Here is a 15,241-nt window from a genome sequence, read left to right on the forward strand (position 1 = left end):
ATACTCACTGAAAGAAAGATAGCCTCTTTAACAATGGTGCTGGAAAAATTGGCTCTGTACATACAGAAAACTAAAACTTGACCCAGGTCTATCACCATGCACTAAGCTAAAGTCAAAATGGATTAAAGATCTAAACATTAAAACAGAAACACTAAATCTCCTGGAAGAGAAAGTAGGAGGAACTCTTGAAGACACAGGAGTAGGCAAAGAGTCCATGAACAAAAACCAAATGGCATGGGAAACAGCTGAAAGAATTAACAACTGGGACCTCCTCTTATTGAGAAGTTTTTGCACGTCAAAAGAAATTACCGGGGGCTGGTGAGATGGCTCAGTGGTCTAAAGCACCTACTTAGAACAAGCTAAGCTAAGCTAAGCAAAGCAAAGCAAAGCAAGGCACAGGGACCACGGTTCAATCTCCCAGCACCACATGCCAGCCCGCCCCGCCCCCTGGTGGGCTGAGCTGGCCACACACAAATAAATAAATAAATAAATTTATAGAAAAAAAAGAAATTACCAACAAAGTGAAAAGACAACCCACAAATTTGGAAGAAATCATCACAAATAAGTACTCAGACAAAGGTCTGCGCTCTAGAATTTATAAAGAACTAAAAAACACTAGGGCCCCAAAATTTAAAGACCCAGTCCAAAAATGGGTATCTGAGATGAACACACACTTCTCAGAGGATGAAATTAAAGAAGTGAATAAATATATGAAAAAATGCTCCACATCACTAGCCATCCATGAAATGCAAGAGGTATCATCTCACTCCAGAAAGAATGGCTATCATAAAGAAATCACCCAACAACAAATATTGGAGAGGCTGTGGGGAAAAAGGAACCCTTCTCAACTGCTGGTGAGAATGTAGACTGCTGTAATCATTATGGAAATCAGTGTGGAGAATCCTCAGAAAAGTTGGACTGGAAATCCCATTTAAACCAGCTATTCCTCTACTAGGAATTTTCCCGGAGGATCTGAAAACATCATATCGTAGTGATATATGTGAACCTATGTTTATAGCAGCACAATTTGTGATAGCCAAATGTTGGAAACAACCAAGATGCCCATCACCTGAGGAATGGATGAAAAAGATGTGGTACTTTTATACAATGGAGTATTACTCAGCTATAAAGAATGATAAACTCGAAGCCTTTATATTGAAGTGGATGCCACTTGAAGATATACTCATAAGTGAAATAAACCAGATACACATGTGTAAATATCGTAGTTTCCTTCATATAAGAACTCAAAAGAAGAAATAGAAATAGAAAGGTATAATACAATTAAAGGAAAGCAAGAACTTCAGGAGTAGACAATAAAGAGAGAACAAGGAGAAGAGCTAGGAAACATGACAGAGGCAAGCCATATAGTTATATGTAGAAGATGGTTAAGGCAATGATCCTGAGAGTCTTAAGATTTTCGAATCTAGCAGTTAATTGGGAAGATTCTCACCCTAACTATATATACTGACACCTGTGAACTAAGCAACTGCACTGAACATGGCAATTTGTATAGTAGGTTCATGCTTGGAGTGTCTGTCATTCTGGTCTTCTGAATACGGGCTGCTTGTCATGAAACGCCAGTTACTGCCATGCTGTCTCTCAGGGAGATGATTGTTTAAAAACGAAGAGGGTAGTGAATGAAGGCAGGAGACAGGAAAAGGAGTGTTGCTGGACTGTCCTGCAACAATGTTGTATATGTTTAGATTTCTGGACTTATGTGCAAATATATAGAATTCTTTATTCCTATTTTTAAAATATATTTTAATTTTTCTGTCATATTCTGTATGGACTTAAAGTTCAACATATGAATACTTTATGAAAAATACCTGTTCCGTGTTATGCCTAAGGTGTTTGATATTCAGACTGATAGTGAGGTTAAGCTCAACAGTCTAGGTTATATGGAAATGACAGTAAGCTTCTCTTCTGGAGGGTTAACCACCTAAGTTTGCAGACCAAAAACTAGAGAAAAAGGAGGGCCACAAGGAAAGCTAACGTTTTGGCCCTAGCCTTCCAAGGTCAATGAAGGCTCAGGACATATAAGAACTTGTACTGTAACATCATGTAACTCAGCTGTGTCCCAAATTTTCTGATCAAGGAGATTATGGGGCCAAAAAGGAAAGTGATCGATGATGTAAAGTGTGCATAAGGAGAGTCACATGGAGAGAAAACATTCTCTCAGGCTTTCACAGAGAGCAATTTGGCCAAGCAATGGCTGTGACTTATCCACATGGCTGACACTGACAAAGGATCTATAATCTGAGGTTCAGGGTCTCAGGATAAATCCTGAGGGAATTTGACTGACCTTAGCAGATCCAAAAGCTACAATTCTTGTTACATAGGTCTTGCTTTATGTTGGTCTTAACTATCCAGCAGAAAAGTATAAAAATGAAGTATAAGAAATAAAGCCAGTTGTTAAGTTGAGCTGTAGGGGACTCAGGGCAACAACTTCTGACAATGCCAGTCAAGTGGAAGACCCAATATTATTATGGACTACTGGACTATTTTGAAATATTTTGCTGAGTTCACACACCTATAATATTTAAATGATGGAACTAAACAAAAAAAGGGGGATATAGATGAATGTCCATTTTGTATCTGTGTATTCAAAATGGCTAGCTTACATAGTTACGTTCTCTTAATTCAAAGAATTGAGGGATTTGTTCTAATAGTGTTTGTAAATAGGATATCATGTCTGCATCTTGTACAACAAAGAACCACTAGGAAGGCAGTATACAATGTGTTAATTATTGGAACTGTCGTACCAATTTGATTTGAAACTGTCTCAGTGCTATTTCTCAATAAAATTATGGAAAAAAATTTTTTTAAATCAACAGTTAACTATAGTTGACACAGGAATAAAGGACAAAAGAAGAAAACAGAAGAAAGCAAATTCAATGAGACAACTAGCGCTTTGCTGAGGCAGGAGGATGGCTGTGAGTTTGAGGTTAGCCTCAACTACACAGTAAGACTCTGTCTCTCCACCTAACCAAAAGCCTCATGGAAAGATTAAGTATTTTATTTTGAAAGTAATACAAAAAAATATTTTATTTTGTTTCTATTTTTTGAGACCGGGTCATGCTATGTAGCCCAGGCTGGTCTTGAACTCATGGTGATCTGCCTGCCTCAGTCTCCCAAGTGCTAGGATTACAGGCATGTAGCCTATGTACGGCTCAAAATAAAATTTTTGACAGGTATCATGTGCAAGACTGAAATCCCAGCACTTGGGAGGCCAAAGCAGGAGGATCACTACAAATTTGAGGCCAGCTTAGGCTACATAGCAGATTCAAGATCTGCTTGAAATACACAGTAAGAACCTGTCTCAAAAACAGAAAATGCCGGGCAGGGTGGCACATGCATGTAATCCTGAGGTCCAGACCAGAATGGGGTACAAAGTGAGCTCAAGGCCAGCCTGAGGGTCAGGGAGATGGCTCAGTAGAATAACTGCTTACCTGGCAAGCACAAGGGCCTGAGTTCAAGCCCAGATTCCGGAAAAAAAAAAAAGGCCAGCCTGAACTGCAGATCGAGACCCTGTCTGAAAGATACCCCGCCCCTCTCAAATCAAAGTAAAACTGTAGTACATTCTGAAGTACAAGTATGGCCAATAGTTATTTTTCAACCACTAAGATCCAAATGGTTGGATTTTTAAAAAGAGTAAGCATATTTAGTCATATAGCACAAGTAACATTTGTTTAAAAGAAATATATTTGTTACAATTCTTACCTTCTCATAAATTTTAGTGATTTCTTCATTTGGGCTAAAAACTAGCTGTAATGAGCCACATCCTGATGCCCAGATAATTTTTTGTATAGCTCTAATCACACAAATTTCAGGCATGTATCTTGAAGCCTGCAAGATAATGAGTAATTAAAAATGTTGCTAGAATATTAGAGTAGAATGACTAGAAAATTAGAGTATTTCTTGTAAAGAAATAAAAAAGCCCCCATCTTTCAGGTTCTCAAGTTGCCTTTGTTCCCCCCCCCCTTTTTTTGCTTAAATAGCAGTAACACAAAATATTCCTCCAACTGAGTGAGTACTGGTCCATGCACTACTTTAATCAGACTCTTAAGCCTACAAAGACAATCATCCCACTTTTTGTTGCCTACTCAAGGGAAATGAAATTCTCTGTCTACACATATATACAATGTTCACAGTAGCTTTATTCACAGCCCAAAGTGGAAATACTCCTAGTGGATAGAGATGAATAAAATGTGAAATAGTCGTAATAGGACACTATTCAGCAATAAAAGGAATGAACTGAGTCCCAACATAGACAATTCTGTAGGTCATTATTTTTAGTGACAAAAGCCAGACACAAAAGAACAGACAGCATAATTCATTTGTATAAAATTCTAGAAAATGCAAATTCCTCTACAGGGACAACAATATCTGGTTACCTGAGATTGGAGCTGGAAGGAAGAATGGACTTCAATGGGACATAAGAAAAAGGTAATAGAAATATTCTGCAACTTAGCATTGCATGCACTAAAGCCCTGAGTGTGAGTCACAGAATCACTCACACACACAAAATTTTGTGCAGTGATTTCACATGTGTTTGGTTTGTTGGTATTCACTGAACTATGCATTTCTGATGAAGGATACTGATGATCATATATGCAGTTGATTAAAAAAAGTGCTAATGCTAATAAATTGATGTGAAGGTTGAGTTAGTAAAATGAGTCAAACAAAATTAAACCTACCCTTATAATAAATTTTACAATAAAACCTTCTTACAGTTTTTTTGAGATAGGGTCTCGCTATGCAGTTCAGGCTGGCCTTCATCTCATGGTAATTCTCTGGCTTCAGCCTCCCAAATGGAGAGATCACAGGTATACATTACCAAGCATGGTTTATAACACTTGTACATAAATAAAGCCCACAAAACCTTTATAAAACTAACCTCATCAGATATCTGCTGAGCAAGACGAACTGATACATTTCTAAGCATGCATTCAGATGATGGGTTAGGAATGCTCTGAAGGGCACTTTGTAGCACCACAGCTTGATCATGAGTAACTTGATTGACCTAGAAAAAGTTAACCATTTTACATTAGTAGATACCTTGCACAGTGAAGTGCCCCATGTCTTTCACAAGCCTCTGTTCTAGATCAATTCAACTCGTGTCTCTGCCCCTGGTTCAGCTTAACTTGCAGGAGGTGAATGAGAAACTGAACAGGCTGGGTTCAACTTCACGTAAAGACTGACTAAACTACCACACATCTTTTATACGTGTAACCCTGAGGAGACGCTGCTTGTATTCCCCATCAAATTCTGCTTCAAAAAGAACAAACAGGGATAACATATGAAAAATAATGGTGCTTTTATTTAATACTACAACTAAGTTTTCAAGTTAATGCGAAACAAGATTAACTTAAGATATTCCAGTACTAGTTTTACATTTAGCTCCCTACTGACTGTGAGCTCCTTCTGATCGGAGGCCATTATGTACCTTGCCACCCATAGTGGCATACTTGCTAATAACAAAGGAAAGATAAACAGAGTTGTCCACCATTATTTTCTGCGTACTTCACTAAGTGCCTGTGTCAGGGTCATGAATAGAATCTGTTTTTATCCTAACAAGAAATCATCTGTTTTTAAACTTAATACAAAAACTACTTTTTAAAATCCCAACGAAGGGCTGGGGAGATAGCTCAGTGGAGTAAGTGCTTGTCTGGCAAGCACAAGGTCCTGAGTTCAATCTCTGGTACCACAAAAAATAAAAAAAAAAAATAAAATCTCAACAAAATGGACCCTCAATTAAAAAACAAGCAGTATAAAACTAGTCACTTCTACATACAGCCTACTGTCCCCAGAGCATTTACAGTGAGCTATATCACTAGTCTTTTAAAAATATTTTTAAAATTTTTTTTAATTTTCTTATTTTTTGAGATGGAGCTAGCCATGTAGTTCAGGCTGACCTAGACTACGTAGGCCAGACTGGCCTTACACTTGTGATCTTCTTGTGTCAGGGTGCCCAGTGCTTGGATTATAGGCATGCGGCACCACACCTGGCTAAAAGCTTTACACTTTGAGACAAGTTTTTCAGAATAGGTTTGAATTTGCAATACTTCTGGTTCAGCCTCCTCTCCTAAGTACCTAGAATTACAGGGTTATCCCACTGGGCCTAGCTAAGTGTTTATTCTCTCATTTCAATAAAATTCACTTTTAATCTGACAGTAGATCCATCTCAAGACTGTTCCCAGGCAAACCTTGCATATAAGTTTATCTGTAAATATTTCAGCAATTATTTCAAGGACACAGGAGTTCTTCCTTTAGAATATAACATCATACTTGTAACTACTACAGTAGGTAGTGTTATCATGGTTATTAACATTCCAATCTTCTCCGGTTAAGATCCAAATCATTTCTAAAGGGGAAAATCTGTTATGCCTGAAACTTTCATCTTCTATCTGTAACTTATCAAGACTACCACTTATGATACATATTAAAGAACTAGAATTTCAGAATTAAATTCATAGTTTGACTTCTTATAACTAGGTAACACATTCTGGCTAATACATATTGAGAACTTTTGGAGTTGTAGATCAAGGGCTGATCACATGGCAAAGATAGAACTGAAGAATAAGCCAAAGATCAAGAATAAGCAACGACCAAATTTAACTACAACTCTTTTTCTTGGGGTGGGGAATGAGGTAGGGTCTTACACTATACTTCAGACTAGACTAGAACTCACAGCAAACCTGCTTCAGCCTTCCAAGTGCTGGGATTACAGGCAGTCACCACCATGTCCAGTAGCATTTTTATTTATAAGAGGAAAACTAAAACAAGGTACCCAACTAGAAAGGATCTTTCCACATTTTGAGCCAACCTTGAACTCTACACTTAAAAGATGCTAAGAAGTTTAGTCTTAAAAATTACTATGCACTGGTGTAAAAAGATTGTTTGAAAATGTGCATTACCGATGTCATGAGATTCACGCCTTCTACACCCGGCTGACAAGCTTCTGCCACAGCCCGAACATGGCCATACCCAATGGCAGTTAGTAACAGTTTGGCTATTTTAAGAGCATTGAGGTAGGCACCCCTTCGAGTTTCCATATCTGCATTTGGTAGGAAGTTATTTCTGGTTAGCATACTCAGAACAAGGGGTAGGCCACCACTTTTCAAGAAGTGAAATTGAAAATCAGAGGAATCATCAGCAAGAGGTGCACCAGCAGGCATTAACAAGGCATAGACTACCTGGAAAAAAGGGAAGAAAGTGCTGTATTAAAAGGTCTTCAAAAATAATGTATTTTTTGTTGTTTTTGAGACAGGGTATCATTATGTAGTTCAGGCTGGCCTTGAACTCACTAAGTAGCCCAGGCTGGCTTTGAACTCATGGCAATCCTGCCTCAGGCTCCTTGAGTGCTGGGATTATAAGTCTGTGCCAACATATCCAAAAGTAATGTAATAATTTCTATTATCCCTAGCATCACCACTAAGAAATTCTCAACCATTTCAAAACCATCTCATTATAATTTTATCCATGTTCTTCACATTAACACTTTTTAAAAGGTCAAATTTTTAAAACATGGAATAAACTCAAAAGGCAAAAAACGAACCTCTGTTAGGTAAAGCACTTGTGAGGCAGAAGGACCAAAGAAAAGTGAATCAAGAGATGGGCTAAGGCTGCTTTCTCCAAGTTTGGCGTGGTCTAAACAAATAGCTCTTAATTTTTCTATTGTTGTGCTATCTATAAGAGAGAGAGAGAGAGAGAAGGTCAAAAACAAAATTCATTTGTTAACAATATTCTATTTCTGACATTTTAAAGACTATTTTGAAAGGAACAGTTAGTACTTATATTGTTTGATCAATTTTGTAGGTCTGTATCTAGTATTCTGAGCAAGTACTTTGAAGATAACAACATACAACCACTATTAACTTCCTATCATCCTGTTTTGAAATTCTGTAACATTTTTATTTTTTCCCCCTGGAAAAAAAGAAATGGAGAAACAATTTGGGTTCTAAGCTTAAATTTTATAAGATACAATCAGACCGGGATTGATTTTTAAAAAATTTTGGAAAACAAACGACCAGGGCCTCCTAATCAGTCAGCCTAAGTACAAAGGGAGCAACTAGTTTCCCATATACAGGCCTCCTGTCAACATGCAATCTACCACTGAAGGAAATACAATACCAAGTTGTTCTCATTGAAAGGAACAAAAAAAATACAAGTTCTTGCATCCAACTTTTCCATTGTTTGACCCTATGACACTGTATTAATTAGCCTGCTTCACTAAGATTGGTACCCAAGAAACTAAACCCTCAAAATCAAACATATAGGCTAGAGACATAGCTCAGTGGCATAAACACCTTCCTGGCAAGAGCGAGGTCCTGAGTTTTATTGCCAGTACCGCCAAAACAACAAAAAAACAAACAAAAATATAGCGCAGAGCATTTATACCAATGTACACATAACTGAGGTTTTCTCTTTTGTCGTATTATTAAAACATGAGTGTCTCTGCTCTTTCTCTGGTATCAAGGATTGAAAAACAGCTGGAGGGGCCAGGGAGATGGCTCAGTAGAATAAGCTCTTGCCTGGCAAGCACAAGGGCCTGCGTTCAATCCCTGGTTCCACAAAAAGAAAGAAAAATAGCTGGAACTCTAGTCCTTTCCTAGGACAGTTTTATAGGCCTGGAAACAAAGGTCATATTTTATAAAATATTAAAATTCTGTAATAAAATAATTGTAAATATCTTCATCGTAGTAACTGTCATGTCCATCATTTTCTCTGATGATTAAAATGAATTATTTTGCCAGTTTAATTCCTCTTACCTGGCATTTAGACATCCCTACTTTTTTTTATACTAAATATCCTAGTAGCTAAATCTTTTGTAATTATTTTCATCATGAAAATCCAGTAAGCAGAAAAAACTAGGACCTAAAAAGTCCAATCCTAACATGCATTGAGCCAACTTACTACCTAAAAAGAAACTAATTCCTGTATCTGAATGTAAATCTTGCTTGGCTTCAAAATATCATGAGGTGGATGGCACTAAAACGGTACAGAAGAAAAGAAACAAGAGCTTAAGAAAAGGCAGCAGTGAATTCTAAGTAAATCATTTAATAGTGTTGGGTTATAGTTCACTCACTTGACGAGTCCAAACCAAATGTCATTACAAATATAAGTCCATTTCAGGTAAATAAATTGTTTAATGCAAAAAATAAAAACAAATACTATTACAGTGCTTGTTATCTATGCACACAAATGATTTTAGGCCCTTAATTTTATATATATGCTCATTTTACTGTAAAATACAGAAGAGAAAAATTTAAACCTCCCATAATCCTATCATCCAGGGATAAAGTTAGGCTATCTCTAGTCTTTGCAACTCACTGTTTCATAAAGGAATATGAACCTTAGTACTGAGCAAAAGGCTGTTTCCCAGTTCCATGTAGAGAAAAGACAGAGTAGCTTTTAAGACTAGTGTAGGTTATACACACATATGGACAAACACTAAATGATTGTCCAAATGTCACACTGCTACTTTACCACAGCCAGAAACAAAATTTATAACTACTTCCTTTTCTTAATAGCTTCTGCTTCTCTTTTTCTGTCTGAGGCAGGCTTCTTGCAATGTTGCCTGGGCTAATCTCTCAGGGCTCAAATGATCCTCCTGGAAGCCAGGCATGGTGGCACAGGCCTGTAATCCTAGTACTCGGGAGACTGAGGCAAGAGAATCAACACTGAGTTCAAAGCCTGCCTATATACACAGTGAAACCCTGTGTCAATAACTAAATAAATAAAATCCCACAAAAAATGAGGAACAATTGCAAAGTACCATGTTATTAGCATAGTGCAGAAGGTGTGTTCATTTGTGATTTCTCCTAGGTAATTACAGCCACACTATCAGAGAAAGAACTTAAATCTTCAAGGAAACTAAGCAAACAAAAACACCAGACTGATGATAGTGGTGCAGTTAAGTCCATTTAACTATTTTAAAGGAAAATATACAGTGAGCACCTGCACCCAGGGCTCATCCTAGTAGTATGCTCTCAGACTTCATGACTTTTGGCAGATTTTACTTCTCTGGTGCCCATGTTAATGGAAGCTCATCTGTCTCAGAGCTGCACTTCCTTTTGTATTATTTCAGGATCATCAAACTAGCATTTCTTCTCTGGTAGTGTTATTTTCTTCTAGGACACCTTCAGCCACACTGAACTACCTGTTTGGACTGTCCATACTGTCCCAGAAGATACTAATTATTAGTCTTATTAGTCCTCTGTTTTAAGATTTCTTGTGGAAGTGGAGAGGAACACCTTAAGCAGTGAGTTAGAGATCATGCAGGGGGAGGAGTCTACATAAGAGGATGCCTCAGGATAGATTCAACTCAAGCAGAATAAGGATAATATCCATAGACTGAGTACGGATTAACACTGAGAGCCACAGTCCTGTACAGAGAAAAGGCTGCTGGTGATGGTGGTGACTCATTACGTTATGATCAACTAAACACAAAAGTGTTAAAGGATACTGGTAGCCAGGCTTTGGAGTAATCTTAGTTTCTTTTTAAAGTATTCCAACATACACACATATATAGTATATGCATGTATGTGTATAAGGAAGCAAGGTTCCTTGGAGAAATGGCCAACTCTAGGACTGGGGCACAGGGAATATAAGTGGTCAGCCTAGAACAACTCAAGCCAACAAACAGGGGTGTGTGCTCATAGAGAAGTGAGAACATGTGAAAGCGACAGCCTTGAAGGAGTTACTGCTAAGAGATAAGCTGAGCAAAAGAAGTGATGGTAACCAACTGTACCTCCGCACAATACTTAACTACAAAGGGAAAAGAGTAAATTTATAGTGGAGAAGTAAAAAACTCAAGTGATCACAGAAACCATAATGAGCAATGGGTAAACTGCAATCATGCACCATCTGACTGGATACATTAAGAACAGAGCATCACTTCTGTGGGATTCTCATCATGGATGAACCTGTATTTGATCATGATATAACAAAGCCAAAAATTACCTAACTTGTAATCTTAAAATAAGTTTTCACGTCATGAAAGTCAAAGACAAAATGAGGAACTATTCCAAAAGAAAACTAAAAAACTACGTCAACTAAGTGTAATGTATGACTGATTTAGCTTTCTGAGATAGGGTCTTGCTGTGTAGTTTAGGCTGGCCTTGAACTCATGCAGCCCACACTGGTCTCAAACTCACAGTGATCCTCCAACTTTGGTCACACGAGTGCTAGGAATGCAAGTGTGCATCACCACACCTGGTAGTAATGTACGATTTTTGAACTTCAATTTTCCACTCTAGGGCTGGCCAAATAGCTCAGGGGATTAAAGTGCCTGCAATCAGGTGCAGGGGCCAGGGGTTCGATCCCGGGACCTGCTATGCCAACCCCACCCCCGGGGGTGTACTGAGATGGCAACTGAGACTGGGTGTGGTGGTACACATCTGTAATCCCAGCTCTTGGGAGGCTGTAAACAGGCAGATCACTACGAGTCTGATCTAGTAATGAGAGTGTGAACACCCTGTAGACCCTTACCTAAAATACAAAACAAAAAGTGAAAAAGGAGCCCCATGTTCCAGAATGGCGGCAGCGGCCACACCACGTTCCAGAATGGCACCAGCATGGAGAAATTATTCCTTGGGATCAGAGTCAGAGTACTCAGCCATCCAGGGACTCGACCCCTACAGCCAAGAGAGGAAAACCTGGCTACTACTCCAGCTGGCAGCAGACCTTGGCATCACCCATGTGGCATTGGTTTTAGGTGCATTCAGAATGCAGGAGTTCTGAAGTTAAGAAGGCTTCCACCTCGATTTCAGAAGGCCTGGAAGGCCAGGCAGTGTGCTCCCAAGAGGGCAGTGTGTGAAGCTGTGAGAGAGAAGCCTATTCAGTGGAAACCCCAGAAGTTTGGAAAAGCCAGGAACATGAATCGTCTAAGGGAAACTGCAAGAAGGGAGCAAAGCAGGCCTGAGAAATAAGCCATAGGAGCTATAACCATCAGAAGTGCCATAGAGGTGGAGCCACATGGAGATCACACTGCATCACAGATTGCTTCAGATGTCCCACATGGAACTGCAGGACTTAATGTTTACCCTGCTGGATTTTGGACTTGTGTTGGTCCCAATGCTTGGTATCCTGCTGTGTGTACCTTTTGGAATGGTAATGTTTATCTTATGCCTTTGAATGTTGCAAGTGTTTTACTTTTCTTTTGTACAGGGGCTCACAGCTGAGAGTATGCCTTGAATCTTGGAGGAGACTTGGGACTTGGACTTTTCAGCAATGCTGAAACTGTTGGGACTTTGGCAACTCTTAGAGATGGACTAGAATGGCTTTTGCATAAGGGGACGAGCATGAGTCTTTGGGGGTCCAGGGGTGGAATGTTATGGTTTGTGTATAGGTCTCCCCCTAAAGCCTCATACAGTCTTTGGGGGCTTCTGAAGTTTGTGATTACTGTGGGTGTGGATGCTGAACCTGCCATGGGGCAGGTAATATGCATTTCAATGTAAAGAGGAAAGAGAAGTTAGCTGCTTGAGCTGCTGCTACTCCTCCTTTTGTGTTCTTGCCCTTTGCCCATGAAAGGTTGCTCTCTGCTATGTGTGCCACTCTGCCTTGGACCCAGCTGAATATGGACTGAAACCTCCAGTAACTGTGAGCTAAATAAACCTTTTCTTCCTTAAAGAAAAAAAAAGTGAAAAAAATTTTCCACTGTACAGAGAAGATTCAGACTCTTATATAGTGTCTACTGATTAGATGGTAGTACTAAGTCCCTACTTTAGCTGTAGTTTGGTTACATAAGATATTCTTGTTAGTAGGGGATACATAATAAAGTACTTGTTTAATTAATTTATGTGTGTATTTAGAACAGGGTCTTATAGGGACTCACTACACAGATCAGACTCATAGTGATCCTCCTATTTTCAGCCTCCCAAACACTGGGATTATAGGTGTGTGCCACCACATTCAATCTTAGTCACGGTCTTGGTGTGCCATGGGGGTGAGGCTTGACATTGAACCCAGGTCATTGAGCCTGCCTAAGCAAGTGTTTCCATCTGCTGAGCTATCTGGCTGGCCCCATAGTAAAGTATTTGAAGGATAGAGCAAACTAGAAAATTATGAGCAAACAGATCGCTAAAAAGTCCTATTTTTTCTGTAAGGTCATGAATGTTCCCGCTACCAAAAAACCCTTTGCTTGTTTAAAATTAGAAGCTGTATACTTCTTCCTATACAAGCCCTGTTTAGTGCATAATTTCATAGAACATTAAGTTTTAAAGCAACACATTTACTAGATCAGAAAAATATGGTAGGTGAAAAAAATTCTATAAAAAAAAATCACTTGAAGAGCTAAGAATCACTGCAAAAGTGGAAGAAAGTTAATGAGAGAAAGGAAAAAGCAAATCAGACCTAGTAGATTCAACACAAAACTCAAAACATTTGAAAGTTACACAAAAAAACAAAATGCAGACAAAAAGACAATCCCAGCCCCCAAAATAAATATCACAAATGAGTCACATTTACTTACTGTAATAAAGGAGACCTAAATCCAATAAGACATATTACTCTAAGTTTTCAAAACTAAAGCATAACATCAAAACTTCTAGAAACAAGTATCACAAGTAAAGGAACAGAAAAAGAAATATTTCATTTTCTACAGTGACATCACAAGCTAAGAGGAATAAATTTTCAACCTAAAATTCTATGTGCTAACTATAACTCAAACGTGAGTGAGGGGCCCGGGGAGATGGCTCAGTAGAATAAGCACTTCCCTGGCAAGTGCAGGGGCCTGAGTTCAGTCCCCAGTTCTGCAAAAAAAAAAAAAAAAAAAAAAAAAAAAAAAGTGAGGGGGTTTGGCTGTTTTCAAGAAGCATAAGCTTTCTACCTACTGCAAAGCATACTTCACCAAAGTAACACAGCACCTCAAGAATGCCCAAACATTTACCAATAAATATAGCTGATACAGAAAACTTATTTAAAAAACACACAAATGACAGCTGCGTGGCAAACAAAAAAGACAAACCAGGAGAGAAAAGGAGTTCTGGGATAACAGTGGAGTCAATGGATGAGAAAATGTACAAAATAAGCAACCACTGAAAGAACAGTAGCCATGGCCCTCCACTATGCCATGGCCATGGGCCTCAACAAGGGCCATAAGGTGACTAAGAATGTGAGCAAACCAAGGCTCAGCCACCACCGCGGATGTCTCACCAAACACACCAAGTTCGTGCAGGACATGATCTGGGAGGTGTGCAGCTTCACCCCCCCCATGAGTGGCATGAAATGGAGCTGCTTAAAGTCTCCAAGGACAAATGTACCCTCAAGTTCATCAAGAAATGGATGGGGATGCACATCCGCGCCAAGAGGAAGGGTGAAGAGCTGAGCAACGTGCTGGCCGCCATGAGGAAGGCAGCTGCCAAGAAGGACTGAGCCCCTCTGGAATAAAGCTTTACACACACACACACACACACACACACACACACACACACACACAAAAGAGAAAAGAATAAAGAAAATGCACAAAATAACTGAAAACTACTTTGAGATGGTACTGGAAGGTATGTGGGAACAAATAAAGGTATAAAGAAAATAAGAAATTATCTTATGATAAAAACTATCAGTAATCTAGAGAATTACTTTTCAGTCTTTAAAATGTAAGGGTTTTATTTTTTTTTTTCTTCCTCGAATGCCTTCAGGGCACTTTTGGCCAGCGGGACAGTGGTGAGGTTCGAACTCCAGGAACCTGAGGCTGACAGCTTTGTGGAAGCAGCCACTTAAAGGACTGAGCTAGGGCCAGGCCCCTTAGTCTTTAAAATGTAAACATTACGGATTTAAGCAAATATTAGAGGGATGTAGGAATGGGTATTTTCACTTACATAGTAGAAAAGCAGTGTAATCTTGAAGTGACAAACAGTTATTTACAAATATAACATCTGTACATACATATGTAAGAATAAAAGCTAATAAAGATGAAAGAGGTTTCTCAAGCATAAAAATACGCTATAGCTGACACATGATCCAAATTACAGGTATAGGCAAGTATTTTCTGTAAAGGGCCAAAGAGTAAGTATTTCTGATTTGTGGGCTACAGTCTCTGCCACAACTATTGAGCTCTGGTATTACAAGTCAGAAGCTGTACACAATAAATGAATAACTGGCTTGATACCAATAAAACCTTGATCAGACACTAAAACTTACATTTTTATAATTTTCATGTGGGGCTGGAGAGATGGCTCAGTGGTCTAAAGCACCTACTTGGAACTAGCTTGGCAAAGCATCAGGGACTGCGGTTCAA

At 38.9% G+C, this 15,241-nt stretch overlaps 1 protein-coding gene across 1 annotated transcript in view; it reads right to left on the reverse strand.

The window, feature by feature from the left end:
• The window catches only part of Usp9x (ubiquitin specific peptidase 9, X-linked), a 152,926-nt gene that overhangs the window by 55,104 nt on the left and 82,581 nt on the right, over positions 1–15,241 (reverse strand). Inside the window, exons 22-25 of the mRNA XM_004645592.2 lie at positions 7,559–7,689; positions 6,918–7,196; positions 4,898–5,023; positions 3,721–3,846 (exon numbers count right to left, since the gene is read on the reverse strand). Coding sequence (XP_004645649.1) covers positions 3,721–3,846; positions 4,898–5,023; positions 6,918–7,196; positions 7,559–7,689 — 662 coding nt within the window. The remainder of the gene's footprint in view (positions 1–3,720; positions 3,847–4,897; positions 5,024–6,917; positions 7,197–7,558; positions 7,690–15,241) is intronic.

The sequence above is a fragment of the Octodon degus genome, unplaced genomic scaffold, assembly GCF_000260255.1.
Source record: "Octodon degus isolate 3935 unplaced genomic scaffold, OctDeg1.0 scaffold00232, whole genome shotgun sequence".
In the NCBI taxonomy this organism is placed as follows: domain Eukaryota; kingdom Metazoa; phylum Chordata; class Mammalia; order Rodentia; family Octodontidae; genus Octodon; species Octodon degus.